The sequence below is a fragment of the Suricata suricatta genome, chromosome 12 (genome assembly GCF_006229205.1).
Source record: "Suricata suricatta isolate VVHF042 chromosome 12, meerkat_22Aug2017_6uvM2_HiC, whole genome shotgun sequence".
Classification (NCBI taxonomy): Eukaryota; Metazoa; Chordata; class Mammalia; order Carnivora; family Herpestidae; genus Suricata; species Suricata suricatta.
This window is the reverse complement of record NC_043711.1, coordinates 1,649,320-1,668,612: the sequence shown is the minus strand read 5'-3', so window position 1 is coordinate 1,668,612 and position 19,293 is coordinate 1,649,320. Positions and strand designations below refer to the sequence as shown.

The 19,293-nt window shown below is 63.3% G+C and overlaps 1 protein-coding gene across 1 annotated transcript; it reads right to left on the bottom strand.

The window, feature by feature from the left end:
• Positions 1-1,089: 1,089 nt before the first annotated feature.
• Positions 1,090-18,997, bottom strand: THOP1 (thimet oligopeptidase 1). Its single transcript, XM_029917253.1, has 13 exons — positions 18,840-18,997; positions 16,097-16,309; positions 13,898-14,046; positions 12,635-12,742; positions 10,309-10,411; positions 7,965-8,125; positions 7,019-7,154; positions 6,282-6,648; positions 5,729-5,930; positions 3,221-3,407; positions 2,972-3,100; positions 2,070-2,206; positions 1,090-1,579 (listed from the first exon to the last, which is right to left on the bottom strand). Exons 1-13 carry the CDS (start codon positions 18,853-18,855, stop codon positions 1,424-1,426), a joined length of 2,064 nt encoding a protein of 687 aa, XP_029773113.1. The 5' UTR covers positions 18,856-18,997; the 3' UTR covers positions 1,090-1,423.
• Positions 18,998-19,293: the final 296 nt, after the last annotated feature.

Sequence of the window (19,293 nt, the reverse complement as noted above, 5' to 3'; positions counted from 1 at the left end):
ACAGGGACCAGGCAGCAGCCAGGTGGGGGGCTCTGTGCAGGACAGACGGGGGAGCCCCAGCCCCCCAACATCCCAACATGACCCCCACCGGACGGCGGACCCTGAGGCCCGTCTGTGCTGGTCTTTGCGCCTTCTTGGGCCCCAGACGGTTTCAGAGTCAGCAACAGCTGCTTCGGGCGGTCTCCACCCCCTCCTTCCTCGCAGAGCCCACACTTGCCGGGGGCACTTGTCCCCCGTGCCCTTGGGCACAGAGGTGGGAGCAGGAGTGAGCCGGGACTGTGTAAGTCCAGACCACAGCCGCCCAGCCCAGGGCCGCCGCGACTGGGCGGGCAAGGGGGCCCCGCAGGGACAGCCGCCTGGCTCCTCACTCCACCGACCGGTCCCTCTGTAAGGGGCTAAGGGACCATTCAGGAGCAGGCGGCAGCAAACCCGGGATGGCCAGACCAAGGGAAGGCGGGTACGTACCCGTCCTGCCCAAGACCCTCTGAATTCCCACCGCACCCAGGAAGTGTCACCCAAGGTGTGTGGAAGATTTACCAGAGGACCCAAGAATCACCCCCGCCCCGACCCCTGGCCCAGACTCATGCTGCTGCCAACCAGGGGGGCTGGGCCAAGGGGGCCACACATACTCCCCGGTCCTCAAGGCCACATGGACCAGAAGGTCACAGACTGGCCTCCAGCAGCTGCGCCTGTTAATCAAACACCGTCAAATCACAAATCCCATAAGTCTGGCCAAGGGGCTGGGGCGGAAGCTCTGCCCAGTGGGCTGGCTCAGGGACCCGAGGCCGGCAGCTGCTCGCCTGCTGCATGCTCCAGCCATGCCCCTGCAAGGGCACAGGCTGGCGGTCTGGGCCTTGCAGCCCCTTGGAAGAACCAAGCCTGGTCCCACAAGGGCCAGGGCCGCACAGGGAAGGGGAGGCTGGCGGCACACAGGACCACCACGCCCGTCCCTGCACTGGCTGTGACAGCTCGGCGGCTCCCAGGGACCGGTCGCGCTCCAGGGCTCACGGAGCGCACCAGACTCCAGCCCGCGTGACAGCCCGCTCCGCCCCGGTCAGAGGGACAAAGTCGGGGCCCAGACCGGCCGCGTGTCTTTTCCCTTCTTGTTTGTTTTTAATGGCTGCGTCTCAAAGAACCGATTTTCACTCAGAAAATGTCCCGGGAAGGGATGGGTTAGTGCAACAAAGTGGCGGCCTGACTGCGCGGTCCTCCAGGCACCTTGGCGACAAGACCTCGCCAGCCCGGGCCGGCCGCCAAGGGCGGCCTGTGGAGACCGGACACGGGGAATGCCCAGGGAGGCCAACGGCCCCCCTCCTCACCCTGCCCTTGCCCACCCCCGGGCGGCAGGCACCCCGTTTCCCTGGGCGGCAGGCACCAGGGGGGGGCTGAGGCCACGGCCCGGGGCCCACGGAGCCCCGGAGCGTCAGCAGGCCGGCGGCTCGCTGCCGTCCACCTGCAGCCCTTTGCTCAGGAGGAAGGCGTCCTGCTTGGGGTCCCGGCCCAGGAAGAGCTTCAGCATGACGCTGGCGTCCTGGGAGCCGCCAGGCCTCAGGATGCAGCTTCTGTAGTCCATGCCGACCTGCCGGGAGCAGGGGTGGGGGTGAGGCCCTTCACGCCCCCGCCCCCTCGCGTCCTCTCCCCTCTCCCAGCCACAAGCGGGTTCTCGGGCGCCTGCATGAGTGTCAGAGAACATGTGTGCCCAAGCACACCAGTGTATTCACGAGCATGCATGTGTGACTGTGCAGGAACACGCGTGTGCAGGAGGCCCGTCCTCAGAAATTCCTCGGGGCCTTCATCTGCACAGGGCGCGAAGCCCAGGCCGGGCCCCACAACACAGGTCTCGAGCCTCCATCCTGACTGAACACAGGTCTGGGAAGCCGGCTGAGTACCCGGCTCCAGGAGGGTCCGGGGAGGCAGCCCCTCCGGCGGAGCGCCCGGCAGAGACCAGCAGGTGCCTCGGCTTGTCCGCCGCGGTCCTGGGCAGCGGGCAGCCGGGCTGGAAGGCCACGCTCCCTCCGCAGGCAGGCGCGCCCCTGCACCCCCCCCCCCCGCGTGGCAGGGCCCCTCACCTCGCTGTTGAGCACGCCCTCCTGCTTGAAGCGCGTGTGGAACATGTCCATGGAGTACACCTCGCTCCACAGGTAGCCGTAGTACTGGGCGTCGTAGCCGCCTGCCAGGTGGCCGAAGGTCGCAGGCATGTTGGTCCCTGGGACAGACACGGTGCGGCTCCCACTGCGGCCCCAGGCACCCCCCGGGCCCCTCAGAGACGACCCCCACACGCCCAGGAGGACTGGCCCGACACTTCTAGAAAGCAGCAGCCGGTAGCCCGGCCAAGGGAGATCTATCCTTGCCCGCCATCCGCTGCCATTCAACGGTTTCTGCAAAAGGGGGGGTGCCCGGGGGGCTCAGTCGAAGGAGCATCTGACACTTGGTTTCGGCTCAGGTCAGGATCCCAGGGTCATGGGATCGAGCCCTCTATGGGCTCCACGCTGAGCATGGAGCCTGCTTGGGACTCCCGCCCCCCACGCACAGTCTCTTCTCATCTAAGATAAAAATAGCTTCGCGAGAGAACGTGGCTTCTGGAGTAACCAACGCCGCGCCGCCTGCGCTGCCGCACCAGCAACCTTCGTGCGTATCGGCCCGCGCGCTTGTGCTACATCTGATCTACTCTCTTCTCCAGGGCAGGAGACCCCCGGCCTCTCTGGCACCTTCCAGGCTTCTTCCGAGTCGGAGGGCACCGCTGTGTACGTGCAGGGGCCACTGGCGAAGGAGCGGCACGCGGCCTGGGCAGGCGAGACTGCAGAAAGGACAGGGCTGCCCTCACGCACCCGCGGCGGCAGCGCAGGCCCAGGAACGAAAAGCAGGAGGGAGGCCCTGTGTCCTGGGACCCCCTTCACACGTCACTAGATCCTTCCGACCCGGGGCACAGCCGAGCCCCAACCCCAACGCGGGCCCGCTGGCGAGCAGCTACCTGGCGTGGCCGGGACCCCGAGGACCTCCTGGCAGAGGCGGGCATATTCCTCAGCTGGGTCTGCGACGGGCTGGGTGTGCAGGGCCTGGTCCACCTTGGCCAGGACGATCTGGCGCAGGTTGAAGAGACCTGGCGGGCGGAAGGGGACGGGAGGCTGGCTCTGGGCTCCTGCCCGGCGGCCCGCGCCGGCCCTCACTGGGTGCAGCGCAGATGGCCTCCCTCCCCTCCCGGAGGCCCCCCCCCGGGCACCTGTGTTGGCCTGCCGGGACTTGATGAGCCTGTCGAGCAGCTCCTGGGGGATGGCGTCGCCCGTCCTGAAGTGCTGGGACATCCTGAGCAGCGGCTCCTTCTCCCACACCCAGTTCTCCAGCATCTGCGAGGGCGCCTCCACGAAATCCCGCTCCACGTGCGTCCCGCTGAACATGGCGAACTCCGCCTGCACAGGGGACAGAGCCGAGGAAATGCCCGAGCCTGCCCAGTCACCTGGGCACACCCCGGCGAGCAGCCAGCAGCTGCACGAGGCCTCAAAGCCTGGCCGACAGGGGACGGTCGAGGCTCCCGGGGGGCCACCAGCCCAGGCCACGAGGAGGCAGGGAGCGGGCTCACCCCTGACGGTCCCCTCTGCTCCCTTCTTCCACTTACAAAGCCCTACACTCCACAGGCATCGCCCTGAAAAGGAAGGGGTCTGGAAGTCTGGAAGGCAATGAATGGGGGAAGGCCTCCTGTGTTTTCTCCACTTTTGTCTGAAATTTTCCTTAAAAACAAGGCACCTGGTCAATCGGTGCTAGAACCCAGCTCTGGCAGCCAAAGGAACAGTAGGACCTTGGGCAAGTTCCTTCCGGGCCCAGAGTGAGGCCGGGAAACAGCGGGGGGCCGGGGAACACACATGGCCTCGATATTCATGGACTCTGTGACCTCACTACTTGCTACACTTTGTTGTTAATGTTTGTTTATTTTTGAGAGAGAAAAGAGACAAGGTATGAGCAAGGAGGGGCGGAGAGAGAGGGAGACACAGAACCTGAAATAGGTTCCAGGCTCCGAGCTGTCAGCACAGAGCCTGACGTGGGGCTTGAACCCATGAACGGTGAGATCATGACCTGAGCCGGATGCTTAACCAACTGTGGCACCTCAGGGTCCCAGGAAAGTTGTCTTTCAACAGACACACACATGACACAAGGTTACATATCGGTGGGTCGTGACCAGAGGCCTGCAGGGGCCTAACTGTGCGCTTCCCCAGGAGCCGCAGAATCCGCGAACCCCGTGTTCAGGTGTCTCTGCGTTCGCACTAGGCCTGAAGGAAATGTGGGAGCCACACGGAGTCCCAGTCCTGGGGAAGAACCCGTGAGCGCACCGCTCAGGGGCAGGAAGAGGGGAGGGCGCACGGACAGGGCTGGCGAGGGGGCGCGGCCCAGTGCTGTGTAGACACTGGCGGGGACCCAAGCGGCGGCCGGCGGGTGAGGGCTGTGGTGAGGGCCGACCTGCAACCTCACACCCTAGACAGCACCTAACTCACAGGATGACAGACCGACACAAACAGTTGAAAATGAAACTTCTAGATAATTAGGAGAAAAATTTAGCATTGAGTTAGAAAATGATTTCCTCAACAAGACACAAAGTGCAAATTGTGAAAGAGAAAAAGCACTGAACATAATTCTCAAAATCTGTTCAAAAGATACTTGTCAGAGGTCCACTCACTCACGCGCACGCCCCTCGGCCGCGAGCAGGAGCGAGGCGCCCGCCCCCGCCGCCCCCGGGACGGATCCCGAACACACAACGCTCCAGAGGGAACCGGACATGGGAGGCCACGCGGGGTGGGAGTCCACGTGTGGAACCATCCAGAACAGGCTCGCTCGTGGGGGCCAAGGAGGAGGCCAACAAGGGACAGGACTTTCTGGAAGACGAAAATGTTCCAAAACCTCTGGTTGGCAGCTATACACCTTGGTGAACTAACAGTCACTGACGTCACTGGGGTGGCACTAATCCAAGGACCAGTGTCCTTGTAAGAGACGAGGGAGGCACCTGGATGGCTCAGTCCGGTGAGCGTCCAACTCCGGATTTTGGCTGAGGTCATGACTGCATGGCTGTGGGATCGAACCCACATCGGGCTCTGCATGGACAGCTCGGGCCTCCTTGGACCCTCTCTCTCTCTGTCCCACCCCTGTTCATGTACACGCGAGGGCACACTCTCTCTCGAACAAAGATAAGAGAGATGAGGACGCAGACGTGCACAGGGAAACGACCCTGTGAGGTCGCGGGGAGTGCACAGGCGCCTGAGCACCGAAGAGAGCGGCCTCACGAGGACCGGGCCCTCGGACACCTGATGTCAGCCCCCAGGCCCCCGCCCCGTGGGGACACACGCTTTCCCCCAGGACGCCGGCGGGCTGCAGGGCTCCGTGCTGGAAAGTGGGCCTGGGGACGTCCAGTGAAGACCCCACGGTGGGGAGGCTGCCTGCTGGCCCGCTCCCCAGCCTTGCCCCACCCCTGCTCCCCCTGCACCCACCTGACAGCAGAGCCACTGATTGGCACCGCCCTGCCCCTGCACCCCCCACCTGAGAGCAGACCCACTGACCAGCCCTGCCCTGCCCCTGCTCCCCCTACACCCACCTGAGAGCAGACCCGCTGACCGGCCCCGCCCCGCCCCTGCACCCCCCACCTGAGAGCAGACCCGCTGACCGGCCCCGCCCCGCCCCTGCTCCCCCCACCTGAGAGCAGACCCGCTGGCCGGCCCCGCCCCACCCCTGCTCCCCCTGCACCCACCTGAGAGCAGAGCTGGTGCATCACATGCCCGAACTCGTGGAAGTAGGTCTCCACTTCGTCGTGCTGCAGCAGGGAGGGGGCGTCCGGGGTGGGCTTGGTGAAGTTGGCCACCATGGCCGCGATGGCGATCTGGCGGCTCCCGTCCTGCCGCAGGCAGCCCGGCTGCAAGCCAAAGCAGGCTGCGTGCCCGTACTTCCCTTCCCTGAGGAGGGACGCAGGATCAGGCTGGGCCAGGGACCTACTCCACCCACCGCCTGGCCCAGAGGGTCGGGACCCCATGAGAGCCCCCGACTCCACCGCTCTGATTCTACAGCCCCTTATCAACCCAGGCCATGGGACAGATTGAGTGGCGCGAGCTTCCCTCTCAGCAGCAGGGGTCCTGCCCCACCACCCGTCCCACCCCTCGGGCAGAACCTCCCGGGCACCCACCCCGTCTCCCTGGACAGGGAATGTTCCCGGTCCCTCACCTGGCCCCGAGCAGTGGCGGACACACAACCCATTGCACAGATGGAAACGCTGAGGCTCAGAGAAGGGTCGCCCAGCTCACACGCACCTCGGGTAGAGGTCCAGGTAGAACTTCCCGATGACCTTCCCCGAGGCCGAGTCCCTCACGCAGTACAGCCGCACGTCTTCGTGCCACACGGCGGCGCCCTCCTCCAGGTCGAAGGTCAGCCCCAGCAGCTCCTGGTAGATGCCGAGCAGGCCGGCCGTGACCACCTGCATGGGGAAGTACTCCTTGAGCAGGTGCTGGTCCACGCTGTAGCGCGTCTCCTCCACCTGGTTCATGTAGTAGCGCATGTCCCAAGCGTTGATGCGCCCGTCGAAGTCCAGGCCCCGCTTCTCGCACTCGGCCTTCTTCAGCTCCAGGATCACGGCCCGCTCCTGCTCCCCGAGGGGCTTCAGCTTCTGGGCCAACTCGTCTGGGGAGGGCAGAGGGGAGGGCAAGGCTAGCGGCGACGGCCCCCGCCAGCCCCGGGCCGTGGCACGATGGCCGGGCGGCGCCCTCCGCAGCTGGCATGAGGGGGGCTCTGCCCCGTCCTGAGTGGGAGAGGACGGCCGCAGCGGGGACGCCGGCCCAGAGCTCACGCCAGGAAGCCTGGGGAGGGGGCACACGGCCTCACCCCAGAGCCCCACGCCGGGCTGTCAGGCCGAACAGGGCTGGGGAGGAGTTGGGGTTCCCTCTGGGGTGGACAGGACATGGCTCTCCAAGGCGCCTGCATGCTGCAGTCAGGAACCACCCGAGCCCCGCCCCCAGAACCCCCGGGGGCCTGGGGGGAGGCAAGAGCTTACCTAGGAACGTGGCCACCACCTGGCTGCTCTTGGCCATGTTCATCTCCAGGACGTAGTCGGCGTGCGTGCTGAACCCCAGCAGGCGGGACTTCTGGGCCCGCAGGGTCACCAGCTCTCTGAGGATCGCACAGTTCTCCTGGAATCGACCAGCGACCGGCTCTGTGGGCGCCGGGCCCACCACCCCCACTCGGCCCGTGGCCAGCACGTTTCTGGACCGCCAGGACCCGCCTGGCTCGTTTCCCACCCTCCTCTCCCTGTCCTCGATTTCTGCGCCCACCGTGTGGCCCTGCTGTGACGCACGTGTCTCTCTGACCCCTCGGGTTGCATCTGAACCCAGGAGCGTAACCCGTGAGGCCGTGAGCAGAGAGCAGCGTGCAGCTAGGACTGCAGGAGAGCCTCGGGGGCGCTGTGCACGGGGAGCTCCCGACTGGCCAAGTCTGGACCCAGGCTCAAGGGCCCTCCCTTGTCCCCGGGCATCTCTGAGGGGCTCATCCCCCCAAACTCACAGGACCAACATGAAATGAAACCCGTATGTGATTTGTTTCCAAGGGAAAGAGAGGGCTGTGCACAACACAGTGCTCTCGGGGCACCTGGCGGCGCTTGGGCAAGCGTCCGACTCTTGATTCGGCTCAGGTCTCGATCTCACGGTTCATGAGTTTAAGCCTTGTATTGGGCTCAGCACTGATGGTGCAGAGCCTGCTTGGGATTCTCTGTCTCCCTCTCTCTGCCCCTCCCCCCTAAAGGAACAGGATGCTCCCACCAGCCTGATCCATCCACTGAAATCAAAGTCGGTGAAGACCTTCCTGGCGAGGGGGCTCAGCGCTGCCAGCGCCATCCCCGTGGCACCAGACGACACGCCAGCACCACCGGACACAGGGCCGAGCAAACGTACGGCCCCGGGGGCACTGGGCCCAGAGCACGGGCAGCCCCGGCGCCGCCTCCGCACCTGCCTACACCGGCAGTTGAAGGCCTCCTCCACCTTCCTGCGGGTCTCTGGCACGTGGCACTTCTTCAGGAGGGGGAAGTAATGTGGGTACTTGAGGGTGACTTTCAGCTTGTCATCCCCGAGCTTTTCCAGCGAGTTCAAGAAGTCCTCCGGGAGCCCTCCTGCAGGAACGAGAGCAGGGCTGCTGGGGCCCACAGGCTGCCCGGCCCGGCCTCCCCACCCCACCCCGAGCCCTCCCGGAGCCAGGGCACTGCCTCCTGGAAACAGCTTCCCAGAGGTTTCGGGGGCTGCAGTCTCTTCCCTCGCCCTCCCCGGACAGCGGCACCAGCCGCGGACAGAAGCCCTCTGTGGCCCTTGCCTGCCGGCGGCCGCACTTCTGCAACAGCATCTCCCTGGCTCCCCACCCCCGACCCCTGCAGCTCAGACTGAACACCTCCAGGGGCCACGGCCTCACACCCCTGGCTCCGGCCTGCCGTGTGGATGCACAGGCGCGCAGACGCCCATTTTAACTGTGCCCGGGGCCTGGAGGCGGGGAGCTCGCCCGCACCCGCAGCTATTTCTAGGTGTCGGGCAGGGCGAGGACGAAACAGCCTGGAGCACAAGGAAGGGGCTCGAAGAAACCGGGGACACCTCCAGCTGGAGGGGTGTTCCTGGTCACGCTGAGACCGTGTTGAGCATCAGGATAAACGGAACCAGGGGCTCCTGGTGGCTCAGTCACTTAAGCGTCCAACTTGGGCTCAGCTCATAATCTCACAGCTCATGGGTTCAAGCCCCGCATCGGGCTCCGTGCAGACAGAGCCTGCTTCAGATTCTTTCCCCCTCTCTCTGCCCCTCCCTGCTCATGCTCTATCCTTCAAAAATAAATTAAAATAAAAAGGTAAATGGATACAGCAGCAGACCCCAACGGAACGAGAGGCCCTGTTTACACCGAGGTCTGCTGATAAAGCTAGCAAGCAGGGGACGGAAAGCTGACTTGGAAGGGTCAAACACAAGAAACGACAGGGTCAGAAGACCATCCACGGGAGCTTCCCCTCGTGGGGTGGCCCGAGCAGCAGCGGGGACCTGCGAGCAGGGAGAGCAGCTGAGACTCGGCGGGGAGGGGGACAGAGAGGCGGTGTCCTTATAACCGAACACCGACTCTCTTTTGGCAACTGGAAGAAAACAAGTGCCACCAGACTCCTGGCTGCCTCACAGCCGCTGGGGCTTCACTAGAACTCCCGGATCCTACACGGGAGGCCGGGCTGAGGCTGCGGGGCCCCTCGGGCTGGACAAATGGGCGGAGAAGCTGGCCCAGGCATTGGTGTGGGGGAGCAGATTTGTCCGCCCAATTCCAGAGACCCAGGACCCTCCGCTGGCAGCCATCTGTCCTTAGACGTGTGTGTGTGGGGGGTGGGGGGGGACTTGCCGCCCAAGGCCCCAGGAAGAACCGAACCAGAGTGAAGGGTGGTGCTGACGGACCTGCTCTCCCAGGCCGCGGCCACCCACCGGCCTGGGCACTCCAGAGGCGCCCGTGGCAGGAAAGGTGGAAGAAAATACCCGTGAAAGGCTGAGAAACAGTTCCATGAGAAAGGAACCTACAAAGACAGGATGGTCCATGACTAGGAGGCAAATACAGGTGCCTCGGGGGCTCCGTGAGTTGAGCGTCTGATTTTTGTTTGGGTCACGATCTCTGTTTATGGGTTCGAGCCCCACATCGGGCTCTGTGCTAACAGCGCCTGGAACCTGCTTCGGATTCTGATTCCCTCTCTCTGCCCCTTCCCTGCTCATGTTCTCTCTCAAAAATAAACAAGGCGTGTCCTTGGGACAGCAGAGTAGGGGACCCCAGCTGGGTCTCTGGAACACGGCGGGGCTGAGGACGGCCTCGCCCCCGGGGCCGCAGACGCGGGTCCAACGGCGGAAAGAGCGCCTGCAGCAGTAACTCGTAAACACGGAAACTTAAGACAGAAGGCGCGGGGTCCGCCGGGGTCGGCTCGGGCCGCGTACACAGGCTTCCCACTCAGCTGCTCCTGCAACCGCCCCAGGCTGGGAGACCGCTCGGAACCAGATGTTTGGCGGAGAGGGGGAAAAGTAAAAACTAAACTTCCCCTTCACAAAGCCCACGTCCAGCCGGGTTTGGGAGCAGCCGTCAGCCAGGATCTGGCCCAGCCCCTCTCGGAAGATTACAGCAAAAAGAGCAGCTCCACAGCCTAACCCAGAGCTCCTGCTGCTGCCCAAGGAAGGATCTAGAAACGTCAATTCCAAAGTGCTGAGCACTCCAAGTGAAGCAACCCCTCTCCAGGGGACATCAACGCCCCCGCCCGTGGGGAAGCCCGTGGGAGGTCCGCGCCCCCGCCCCCGCCCGTACCCAGCTCCTCCCGAGTGAGCGGCAGGAAGGTCGTGTCCTCGTTCAGGTTCTTGTTGAAGTCGATGCACAGCAGACTCAGCTTCTTCTTGATGCTCTTGATTTTCTGCAGGGAGGAGCACAGGCGTTGAGGAGCGCGGCCGCCGGGCTGGGGGCTCCCCCGCCACAGCGGGAAGGGGGCTAAGTGGGCAGAGGGGTCTGCATGGCGCCAACAGAACGCAGACCCCGCCTGCCAGGCCAAGCAGCCTCAGTGACCCCGGGGACCTTGGGCTTGTGTCCCCATCTGCTGCATGTCCCCAGCCAAGGGCCTTCTGGACCCTTTTCCCATCAGAGTTCACAATTTAGACTTTTGGACATTCTGACAGAACAGCAGGGCTAAGCCTCAGGGAGAAAACTTCTGACTGGGGGGGTTCCCTGGGGCCACATCGTCCGCCACCACTGCCTCAGGGGGTCCTGGAGCAGGCGTGCCTGACAGCAGCGCAGGGCGCTGGGGGCTCCTCGGGTGAGACCCGGGCTCAGAACCAGCCCACGCAGGCGCGCTGAGCCTCCGCCGGCCACTCCCACTTCCTGATCTCGCCTCACGAGGTTCTAGGGCGTGGAAACAGCAAGTGCCCCGGAAAAAGGTTGGCTTCAGGGTCTCCACCCAGCCTGTGGCCAGTGTCCTCCTGCACGGAGCTCCATGTCCCTCCCAATACGGCGGCTCTCAAGTCGGCCAGGACGAGAGAACTTTAAGAACAGCCCTGTGGGCGCCTGGCCGGCTCAGGAGGAAGAGCTCTCAGGGTCGTGGGTTCAAGCCCTATGTTGGGAGCACAGTTTACTTAAGGAAAAAAAATTACAACTGTGCTTCTGTCACCCTGGGGGAGTCCAGCACCTGCACGCACAGAAGCTGGGACACCACACTGGACTCGAGGTCCCACGGTTCCGAGACGGAACGCGACTCAAGTCTCACCAGCACTGGTTTTAACGACAAGCACGCTTCATTCCCCTGATTCTCCAGCCAGAAGGTAGAGGCAGTTCTAAGTGACAAAAGGGACAGTCACTGAGCTCTCCTGTGGACCTGGTATCTGGGTTTACGGTGTCTCCCATTTCCTGTGACCGGGTGCTTGCGTTCCAGGGCCTTGCCGAGGCCCGGAGGGAGGGCCTCTCCTTAGGCAGGCCAGCTCCAGGGGACAGTCCCCAGCTCACCCTCCGTGTGCAAACCAGCCAGTCCGGAGCCCCGGACCCGGCCATCCCCTGTGTGTGACCACGGGGCCCTCCGAGAAAACGGGAAGGGAGTGGGGTGGACAGAGACTCCTGTGACTAACCACAGGACACCCTCTGCCCCAGGCCACAATGCAGGTGACGCCACGTGTGACTGGGGCCTTTGATGAGGTCTTGTCCCTATTCCTGGCACACTGCTGCTGAACCCTTGGAATTTCTTAAGTGACAACACGAGGCCGAAACAAGGTGTGGGGACCACTGTGTTACCTCTCACCAGCCCCTTTCCACCACGCTTAAGTGCATACTAATGAGACACCTCCTCCTAAGGAGGAGGGGGACTGGTGGCCAGGGAGCCCCTCCTGCCTACTGAGGGGGGCGGTGGCCCAAGTCAGTCACCGACAGGGTGGCCAGTCTGGCAGGGGTGAAGAGGCCACCACAGAGCCCCTATGGCACAGGGTTCAGGGAGTTTCCAGCTGGCAAGCACGGGGAGGTGGCCATGAGTGGGGTGCACGCAGCGGCACAGCAGCTCCGTGCCGCCCCCTTCCCATGCCCTGGGCCTCTCCCCCATCTGGCCATTTCAGGCGGTGCCCTTCACAACCGATGGGTAAGTCAGCTTTTCCTGAGTTCTCTGAGCCACTCTGGCAAATGGATTAAACCTGAGAAAGGGGTGCTGGCCGGTGAGAATCAGAGGACACCCCGGACCTGCGGGGTACCTGAGGTCAGCGTGGCCTCAAGGGGCCGAGCCCTGACACCGTGGGATCGGACACCACCTCCAGGCACACGGGGTCAGAAGGGAGCGCTGGCGTCACGGAGAGAGCCACGCTGCTGCAGCAGAGTCCTGCGAACAGGAAGCCCGCTGCCAGAGCGAGCCCTCCCTTACTGCCACGCGCCCAAGTCACAGACAGCACCCACTGAGGCCTGCCACCTCCCCAGGCGCACTCCCCGCGGCCGATGGAGCTCCGTGCTCTCAGGAAAGCCTCACCAGGACCCTGGAGAATCCCGGGCAGAACGGGTGCAGAAAGAGCTATTCCACACAGACCTCCCCGCCCGGAGCTGAGGCAGCAGAGATGGGTGCCAGGCCTCGGGCGGCACGCGATCACAGGACCCCCGCCCCCCGGCTGGCACTCACCTCCTGAGTTTCTTCCGGTAGGTGCAGCCCGTTCCTTCTGCCCAGCTTGACCAGGCGCTCCAGGTACCGCATCGCCTCCGGCCTCAGCGAGTCCTTCTGGACTTTCTCCTAGAGTAAGAAAGTCAAAGCTCTGTTTATAACAAAAAGCCGTGACGCTGCCGGACGTTGGTGAAGCAGCAGGGACACTGGGTGACTCGCTCAAACGTCACGGGACAGAGTGTGCAATGGGGCAGCTGCCCAGGAGAGCAGTTTGGCACAAAACCTACAACTACCACCCAACTCGGCAGCTGCCCTCCAGGCGTTCGCCCCAGAGAATGAAAACTGTGGTCACAAGCCACCAGCTCACAAACGCCTCTGGGGGACAGCCCCAACGAAGACCAGCCCACAGGGCGTTCCCGGGCGAGCGGGTAAACGGGAACGAGTCTGGTGGGCTGCATCCAGGCCATTAACCCAGTTGTGACACCGACCAGCTCTGCAACACGTTACACGGAGGAAACGGCAAAGTATAGACACGTGCTTCTGAGCTATCTCTTCCAGCTGCATGTCAACCTGCAAAGGTCTTGAAACTAGAATTAAATACAAGACACCGCTTGCGCTCCCCAAAGCACGCTCGTGCGCCTTCCTGACTCGAAGGGGCCGCAGCAGGTGCTACGAGAACAGGCAGAGAGCACCTCTGTCCGCCTCCACCATCAGCAGCCGTGGCCCGGGAGGCGGGACAATAGCCCTACAGGGCACCCAGCAAGGAAAGGGCGCGTCGGAAGGAGGGAAAGCTTAGAAAGTCCTAGGCACGGGGCACGTGGGTGCGGTCGGTTTAGCGTCTGACTCATGGTTTCAGCTCAGCTCATGATCCTCCCGGTTTATAATTTGAGCTCCACGATGGGCTCTGTGCTGACCAAGCGGAGCCTGCTTGGGATCTTCTCTCTGTCTGCCCCTCCCCCACTGTGCACACCTGCTTGGGCTCTCAAACAAGAAAAGGTCCTAGGCATTTTATATGCTCTTTCGCACTCCTCTCCACTTCTGTCACTTTTCTCACGGTTTTTACTGCGGGAACACACAACACGAAGCTCACCCCCGGAGGCACCGTTCCGCGCACGGCTCGGCGGCGGTAAGCACACTCAGTCACCGCAGGGCTCCTCTCCCTTCTGAGGAACACACCGTCACACCTGGCAAGCTGCTGGCCCGCCAGCGGCGCCCAGACGCCCACCGCCTCCTCCGCCTCCGGTGGGCCCGGGACCGCCCGGCAGCCGCGTCCCGGCGCCTCACCTGCAGCCAGACGATCCTCTGGTACACGTCCTGCCGCATGCTCATCTCCACGTCAAACTCAGACAGCTTTTTGTCCGCCTCCGTGCTGGCCGTCCGAATGTCCTTGGATGGAGAAACGTGCTGGGGGAAGTCAAGGATATTCCTCTGAACTGAAACAGGGAAACAGGACGGGTGTGAAATGGCCCTGGGTAGAAAGTGGCACGGAGCGACCTCACCCCGCTGGCACACAGCCCGTCCACCAGTGTCTCCACGCCAGGCCCTGAGCCGGGCACTGGAAGAAAGGAGCACCGTCACCCATGTCCTCGGGGACCTCAAAGGCCAATGGAAGCAGACTCAACTCACAATACTCTGAGGTCCAAGAAGGACCATGACAGAGGGGTGGGACAGGACTGTGAGAGGCTCCAGCGGCCACAGTCCAGGAAAGAGCCATGGCTGCTGACAGCAGTATTTTAAACTCATAAGTGATTTTCTACTTTACAAAGCACGCTCAACGTATATAAAGGAACATGGGGAGCGCCTAGGTGGCTCAGTTAGTTAAGGATCCAACTTCAGTGCTGTCCATGATCTCATGGTCCATGAGTTCGAGCCCCGAGTCGAGCTCTGTACTGACAGCTCAGAGCCTGGAGCCTACTTCAGATTCTGTGTGTGTGTATGTCTCTCTCTCTGCCCCTCTCTCAAAATAAAATAAGGACGTTAAAAAAAATTAAAAAAAAAAAAAAAAGATTTCTTTTTAAGCTTCTTTGTTTTGAGAAAGAAACAGCATGCATGCAAGCGAGGGAGGGGCAAAAAGGAGGGAGAGAGAGAATCCCAAGTAGGCTCTGTGCTCAGCACACAGCCCAACACGGGGCTTGAGCTCACGAACCACGAGATCACAACCTAAGCTGAAATCCGGAGTCAGAGTCAGGCCTGGTCACTCCTGGGGCCCCAAGGCAGGCCTCCTGCTGGCTGCCCGAGAGTGGACAGTGAAAGGACAGAAACCGCATCTGTCTGTCTGGGATTTACAGGGTCACAAGCGCCTGTGATCGCACCAAACGTGACAATAAAATAGTGCACGGTCAGGTCAACGCAGGCAGCTGTGTGAGGAGAGGGGGTGCTGGAAGGGGCTCCTGAGAGGAGTTAATCCGTGATCACAGAGAACCCCAACATCCTGCAAAGTAAGAGGTGTGTGAAGCCCCGAGACAGGGCAGTGTGGGCAACTGCAAGTGGCCACATGGCCAGGCACACACCGCACGGGGGGCGGGGGGGCAGCGCACAGGCCTCTGGCCTTCATGCAGAGAGCAGTGGAAAGACGGAGGAGCTGACTGACGAGTGTCGTGATTCAATCTTAGTTTCCTTTAAAATTCCTTGGGCTACGAGAAGAGGCAGGGACAAAAGCCTACAGGTCTGAGGTGGGGGGAGAGACCAAACGACGTCTGGCAGGGCCATGCCCAATAAGCAGGAATTAGCATCAGTGCCCAGGGCCTTTTTGGAAGGAGACAAGAAGGGGAGACCAAGGCATCCCCGCCTGAAGGCAGCAGAGCAGCCCGTGCGACCTGGCAAGGCTGGCACAGGGAGGGTTCTAGAGAACCCCGTGGGGGGATTCCCAAAGGCTCCCCGGAAAAGGACTCCTGCTAGAGGTCTGGGGGCTCCGAGTTCTCTGTTGCAAGACTGCTCGGTCTCTGGTCTCCACACAGGGGCTCCGGGAAGCAGGGCTGTGCGTCCGTGACCGACACCTCGTCCCTCCCTTTCAGAGGAGCAAACGGACCCCAGGGAAGAGACAAGGATCCAGGTGGGTGGTGCTGAGGACACCTGCCGGCATCAGGTTACCCAGTACGGGGCGGGGGGGGGGGACAAAAAGCAAAGGAGGCCAAGTTTAGCCGCCCACAGAGAAAACAAAGATCTCCTGGGACATGAAAAGGCACAAATGGGCTCCAGTTTCGAGGCTGGCACCCGAGCTGACTCAGGAGTCAGCTCCCGGAGAGGAGGGCGGTCACACGCGCTGTCCTGCTTCGGGCCCTCAGGCGACACGGCCCAGAACTAAGGATGCCAGGCCGTGAGTGAGGTAGGGCGCGGAGGAGAACAAGGCCTCTGGGCTGCCCTGGCTGAGGGATCCTTTACCCGCAGTCAGCTCCTTTATCCACCAGTGCCCCCGGGGAGTCAGCGGCCTCACCCCTGCCCGGGCCGCTCCTGCCTCCCCGCCGGGGCCTGGCCGGCATTTACCTGTGTAGGACACCTCCACGTCTGCCAGCACCTTGAGGGTGCTCTCGTAGGACACGTCCTCGAACTTCTGGGAGCCCACCTGGTCGTACACTCGCTTGGTCTGCTCGATGAGCTCCACGCTGAGCTCCTCTATCTGCCGGGCGCTCAGGTCCCACCGCAGACAGTTCACCACGGACCACGGGGCCGCCGTGTCCACGGCCTCGCTGGCACAGGCTGGACAGAGAAGACAGAACGCCACACTGAACGCGTCTGCTTCAAGACAGAGTTAGGATTAGAGTTAACTGGGGGCTGGAGAGCAAGGCCAGGAGCACCGCTGCCCCGTGCAGGTGGAGCCTGTGCAGCCCCCCGGGACTCTGTGGGGGCGCCCAGGTTGATGGGTCCTCTAAAGCCGATAGAGATTCCGCACCCCGGGGAGACACCGGGTGACCTCTGGGGGTGCTTGCACTTGTCAGGCTGAGGGAGTGGTGGGGGCTGGGGACACTGCTCAAAACCCCCAAGTGCCCAGGATGCCCCACAATACCCCAACCCCGACATGGGCAGCGCCGGGGTGGATGACCGACATACACCTGCACTTCACGAGGTTAACTTGATTACAGGGTGCGACCCCTGAAGCCCCTCGAGGTACTGTGACATTTGTACCATATCACTTTCCTAAAATAGGGGAGAGTCCGAGTCCTGAAGCACCCCAGCCCCGAGGACTTCTGGACAACGGCTGCCACAGGAAGGGCTGTGCAGCGTGCAGGGGAGGGTGTGGTGCTTTCGTTCCCTCACTGAACTCGCAGTTCTGGCCTCGGGGTCCTACGAGGCCCCCAGTTTACAGACGGGGGTCCGGAGAGCTGGAGCATGCAAGTCTTGTGCCGCGATCCCACTCCAGCAAACAGCAGAGGTGGGGCTCAATCCGGTGCAGCCGGCCTTCAGCTCCAGCGCTGGGAACTAGCGCACCACGCGCACCCCCGCCGGGTAAATACATGGTGAGCAGGCGGTGCTGCCCCTTCCTGGGACTCCATCCTGCACTCGGGATTACAGCCGAACCCTTACTGGAGTCGACACCAGGGGCTGCCAAAATCTCTCTCTGCACAGCCCAGGAGGTAAAGGCAGGAGGCTGAGTACGTGGCCTGCCCAGCTAGACTAACTAGCCCTTTAGGGATGGGTTAGCTGACCCTGGTCTACACCATCCCGACTCCACTGAGCCCTGCATTGCGGGTTTGGCCAGTTGGTTTTGCCAACTTCACTGTGCCCAGACATGCTGGCTTTCTTCAAGGGATCTCCCAGGCCTTCCCACAGGCTGCCCCCTCCACCTGCAGCCTTGGCCTTGCCAGTCTCCCTTCTCCGATGTCCCGACGGCATCCCTGGTGCCCTGTAGGGCTCAGATGGCTGCACCTGCACCTGGTTCCTAGTTGAGTTACCCAACAGAAGCCCCTCCCATGTGAGCGCCGCCTGTGCCCCGTTTCCCCTTCTGGCATGGCGGGGAGTGGAGCAGGGCCCCGGTGGTCCGGGCACAGGGGGACGGCCCTTCACAGGCTGCTGTGCTTGGCACCCCTAGGACAGGGCTTTTACCAGCATCGTCAACACCCATGTCTGGGTCACTCTCTGGGGCAGGAGCCACCCTGGGCACCGGACGGTGTTGAAAACCCCCCTGGTGCCCGTCCACTCGATGCCCGGAGTGCCCCCGTCCTGACCACCACAGATGTCCCCGGACATTGCCCAGTGTCCCCTGGGGAGGCACGCTCGCCCCAGCTGAGGACCGCGGACGTTCGCTACGTGGGAATAAGAAAGTCTCTTAGGCCAAGTCTGGGCGGGCACTCCGGACACGTGACCGCCCCGCACTCGGGGGAAACCCTTCCGCCTGCGGAACCGCAGAGACGCCGGGGTCTGTGCTGACCGGGAGCGCAGGGCCCGTCGCCGAGATCTCGGGGCGGGGGGGGGCGCGCTGGGGTTTGAAAAGCCGGCGCAGACGCGCTCGCTCCGCGCTATCTACGGACCCTCCTCCGCGCGGGGTCTCCAGGCGCCCAACCCCGCGGCACCCGAGCTGCGATCTACCGTTAATGCAATTACCGTCCCAGGCCGAACCGGGGGAAGGCAGAGCCGCAGGAGAAAACGCCAGGAGGCATCACACAGGCAGGGCAACTTTCTGGAATCCGGGGCGCGCGTCCCGTCACTCCCATAACGACAACCCCGTCGCCGGCGCCCTTTTGCCCTTCCAGGGCGGCGCTCAGCCAGAGTGACTTGTTGCTACGCAGACGCGTTACCCTCGCAGTTCCCGCCACCTGGGACGGGGCTCCCGCAGGTCTTGGCGGCACAGCCGCTGCTCCACGTTGGGTCCAGGCTGATATGCCGCCGCCTCTGAGAAGCCCTTCAGGACCGCCCTCAGCCCCACCACCGACCACTCTCTCTAAAACCCTCGCTTGCTTCCCTGCTGGCTGAACGTCCGCTTCGGGAGTTCTGGAACTCCTAGAACTCAGGGTCTCTCCCGGAGTCGGCCCCCCTGGGCCCGACCCGCCCTTAGCAGCAGCGCCCTGGAGTTTGCGAAACGAGTGAAGTGCTGGAAAAGCTGGTCCATTCATTCGGCGGCCGAGAGGGCGGGGTCCCCGGCTCGCCGACCCATCCCCGCCAGGCTCCAGTCACTCGAGGGTCCCTTGGCTCGGGTCCTAGGCCCAAGTTGCGACCCCGGGAGGCGCGAGGCTGGAGGGAACGCCGGATTCGGAGTCCGGGCAGCGGGGCCGCGCCTCGCGCCAGCTAGTACCTGCGGGAGGCTTCATGGCGGGCGGGTGTGCACCGGCGATCCGTCCCTCCACCTGGTCCGCCTCGGTCGCCTCAGCCGGCCGCTCGGGTCCGCCAAGGGGCGTCAGCAGCCGCGACTGAGGTGCCCGCCGCCCGCGCGCCCGCTGAATGCTGGGAGGGCGCGTGCGCCGAAGAACAGAGCGCAGGCGCGCCTCTACACCGCCCACACTCCGGCGGCGGGGTTTTGGCACGCTATCGCACTCTGCGCACGCGCCGGCGCCCTCCCTGCGTGTCATTGGCTCTCGCCGCGAGGGGGCGGAACCTTCGGGGAGCCCGGAGAGGGAGGTTTCCATGGAAACCACACACGGAGGTTGCCTCAAAACCTGTGTGCATGCGGCTCTTTCTGCCAGTAGTTCGCTGCATGGGCTTCCAGCTCCAGTGTTAATCTTTGCTTGCCTCCTTTCTGTCTTACAATT

Bases quoted from the DNA above. Each gene is read 5' to 3' on its own strand.
- THOP1 (XM_029917253.1), bottom strand. The intron at 7,155-7,964 runs GTGCGGAGGCGG...GGTCGATTCCAG, and splicing joins TCAACTGCCGGTGTAGGCAG to GAGAACTGTGCGATCCTCAG. The intron at 5,931-6,281 runs GTGCGTGTGAGC...GTCCCTCCTCAG, and splicing joins TACCTGGACCTCTACCCGAG to GGAAGGGAAGTACGGGCACG.